Below are 3812 nucleotides of genomic sequence, written 5' to 3' on the forward strand. Positions count from 1 at the left end.
CCCTACTTTACAGACACAGACGACGACGGCCTCTGAACCTTCCACACCGACGCGGACTACTCAGACGACGCCGACGCCTACGACTTCGCAGAAACAGATGACGACGACCTCTGAACCCTCCATGCCGATGTAGACTTCTCATACACAAACCACGCAGACAATGACGCAGCCGGCGGTTGAACCTTCGATGCCGACGACTCAGATTCCGATGACATGGACTCAGAGTCAGAGTCCGATGATGCTGACTCGGACTCCGATGACCCAGACACAATGGACGACGACGCAATCACAGATACAATCTACGACGACGACACAGAAGACGACGGCGACGACGACGCAAAAGCAGACTCAATCGCAGACTACTCAGATGCAAACCCGGAGACTCAGACGATGACGCAAACGCCTCCCTCAGCCTCCAAACCGGACTTGCTAGTAAATATCAACAGCTAGGTACAGAACGGTCTTTGAGGGGAAGATGATAGGTTCTTAATGGTTTTTGTATTCCGATAAAAAAGAATCCTCTGTGAAATAACTTCTTGAATGTTTTCTGTAGTCCGGTAAAAACGATTTCTTGAATGTGTCCGATAAATGTTATATATGTCCTCAAATATTTTTTTTACCTAATATATTTTTCTCAGTAATTTTTCAAACATCAATGTGTCCGATAAATGTAATTCGGGTTTAAAAATTCACAAATCAAAATACATTGTCTCTAATTTTTTTTTAATTAATGTATGGATATAATCATGAAAACTTTACGAACGCATACAATTTGATTTCGTCTCGTTCTGAGCACTCGAACATTATTTTGTAAATCTTACAAGTTCAACTAGATCAATTAGATTTAAAATTCTAACACTTTATAAATTCAACGAGCATTAAAATTCATCTAATTGACCTAGATGTGAAAAAAATCATCCTATGTCAAAAAAATATATTTGACCTCATTTATAGAATCAGGAGTCCAAGAGGAGCACATAGAAACTTGTTTCATCCGATTCCGAGATCTCTAGGTCCATCAACCGTGAATTTAGGAAATTGTATACTTTCCAACGAATCACGAATTCGTTGGAAATTCCCAACGAATCAAAAAATTCGTTGGAAATATTTCCAACAAATTTGCAGATTTGATGGAAATTTCCAACGAATTTTCTGATTAGTTGGGAATTTCCAACGAATTAGAGATTCGTTGGAAAGTTTCAAATTTCCTAAAATTAACGGTTGATGGACTTAGAGATCTCGGAATCGGATGAAACAAGTTTCTATGTGTTCCTCTATTTATCCTAATTTTATATATATCCTCAAATAGTTTTTTTACCTAATATATTTTTCTCAATAATTTTTCAAACATCAATGTGTCCGATAAATGTAATTCGGGTTTAAAAATTCACAAATCAAAATACATTGCCTCTAAAATTTTTTTAACTCATGGATATAATCATGAAAACTTTACGAATGCATACAATTTAATTTCGTCTCATTCTGAGCATTCGAACATTATTTTGTAAATCTTACAAGTTCAACTAGATCAATTAGATTTAAAATTCTAACACTTTATAAATTCAACGAACATTAAAATTCATCTAATTGACCTAGATATGAAAAAAATCATCCTATGTCAAAAAAAAAAATATTTGACCTCATTTATAGAATCAGGAGACCATGAGGAGCGCATAGAAACTTGTTTCATTCGATTCCGAGATCTCTAAGTCCATCAACCGTGAATTTAGGTAATTGTATACTTTCCAACGAATCTCGAATTCGTTGGAAATTCCCAACGAATCAGAAAATTCGTTGGAAATATTTCCAACGAATAATATTTTCGTTGCAATATTTGCAACTAAAATATTTTTCATTGCAAAATTTGCGACGTAATTATTATTCGTTGCACATTTTGCAACAAATTTTATTTCTTGTCCCAAACTTTACAACAAAATTTGTTTCGTTGCTAATTTGCAACAAATTATTTTCATTGCTAAATTTGTTGCTAATTTGCAACAAATTATTATTTTGTCGTAAATTTTGTTGGAAAGTTTGGGACGAAAAATAAATTCGTCGCAAACATTCGTCCCTAAAAGACTGTTTTTTTTTGTAGTGTCTGATCCCCTCACCGGAGAAACCTTACCGCTTCCCACCTTCTCAATTATCAGAATAAGAATCAAGAAAAATAGTGGCACTCCTTGCAGGCTTCTTGGAATCTTGGACAAGAGTCCGTTACAATTAAAATGGCAATCTTGTTCGTCATCCAAATCTGCATATAAATATCTCCCCAATCCCCAACCCCCAACCCCCAACCCCCAACCCTCCACCCTCCACCCTCCAATGGCCCGTGCCCCCCGGCGCCATAGCAGCTATACCCAAACCCATACGCAAACCCCTACTTTACAGACATAGACGACGACGGCCTCCGAACCGTCCACGCCGACGCGGACTACTCAGACGACGCCGACGCCTACGACTTCGCAGACACAGATGACGACGACCTTTGAACCCTCCATGCCGATGCAGACTTATCAGACACAAACCACGCAGACAACGACGCAGCCGGCGGTTGAACCTTCGATGCCGACGACTCAGATTCCGATGACACGGACTCAGAGTCAGAGTCCGATGACGCTGACTCGGACTCCGATGACCCAGACACAATGGACGATGATGCAATCATAGACACAATCTACAACAACGACACAGAAGACGACGGCGACGCAAAAGCAGACTCAATCGCAGACTACTCAGATGCAAACCCGGAGACTCAGACGATGACGCAAACGCCTCCCTCAGCCTCCGAACCGGACTTGCTGGTAAATATCAACAGCTAGGTACAGAACGGTCTTTGCGGGGAAGATGATAGGTTCTTAATGTTTTTTGTATGGCGATAAAAAAGAATCCTCTATGAAATAACTTCTTGAATGTTTTCTGTAGTCCGGTAAAAAAGATTTCTTGAATGTGTCTGATAAATGTTATATATGTCCTCAAATATTTTTTTTACCTAATATATTTTTCTCAGTAGTTTTTCAAACGTCAATGTGTCCGATAAATGTAATTCGGGTTTAAAAATTCACAAATCAAAATACATTGTCTCTAATTTTTTTTTTAATTAATTCATGGATATAATCATGAAAACTTTACGAACGCATACAATCTGATTTCGTCTCGTTCTGAGCACTCGAACATTATTTTGTAAATCTTACAAGTTCAACTAAATCAATTAGATTTAAAATTCTAACACTTTATAAATTCAACGAACATTAAAATTCATCTAATTGACCTAGATGTGAAAAAAATCATCCTATGTCAAAAAAATAATTTGTCCTCATTTATAGAATCAGGAGTCCAAGAGGAACACATAGAAACTTGTTTCATCCGATTCCGAGATCTCTAGGTCCATCAACCGTGAATTTAGGAAATTGTATACTTTCCAACGAATCACGAATTCGTTGGAAATTCCCAACGAATCAGAAAATTCATTGGAAATATTTCCAACGAATTTGCAGATTCGTTGGAATTTTCTTATTCGTTGGGAATTTCCAATGAATTAGAGATTCGTTGGAAAATTTCAAATTTCCTAATATTAACAGTTGATGGACTTAGAGATCTCAGAATCAGATGAAACAAGTTTCTATGTGCTCATCTATTTATCCTAATTTTATATATGTCCTCAAATATTTTTTTTACTTAATATATTTTTCTTAGTAATTTTTCAAACATCAATGTGTCCGATAAATGTAATTCGAGTTTAAAAATTCACAAATCAAAATACATTGCCTCTAATTTTTTTTTTAATTCATGGATATATTCATGAAAACTTTACG

At 36.7% G+C, this 3812-nt stretch overlaps 1 protein-coding gene across 1 annotated transcript; it reads left to right on the forward strand.

Annotated features, from left to right (window-relative positions):
- The first annotated feature begins 213 nt into the window (after positions 1-213).
- Positions 214-2489, forward strand: LOC122004673 (clumping factor A-like). Its single transcript, XM_042559524.1, has 3 exons — positions 214-432; positions 554-557; positions 2389-2489. The coding sequence occupies exons 1-3, from the start codon at positions 214-216 to the stop codon at positions 2487-2489; spliced, it is 324 nt and encodes a 107-aa protein (XP_042415458.1).
- Positions 2490-3812: the final 1323 nt, after the last annotated feature.

The sequence above is a fragment of the Zingiber officinale genome, chromosome 7B (genome assembly GCF_018446385.1).
Source record: "Zingiber officinale cultivar Zhangliang chromosome 7B, Zo_v1.1, whole genome shotgun sequence".
NCBI classification, from domain to species: Eukaryota; Viridiplantae; Streptophyta; class Magnoliopsida; order Zingiberales; family Zingiberaceae; genus Zingiber; species Zingiber officinale.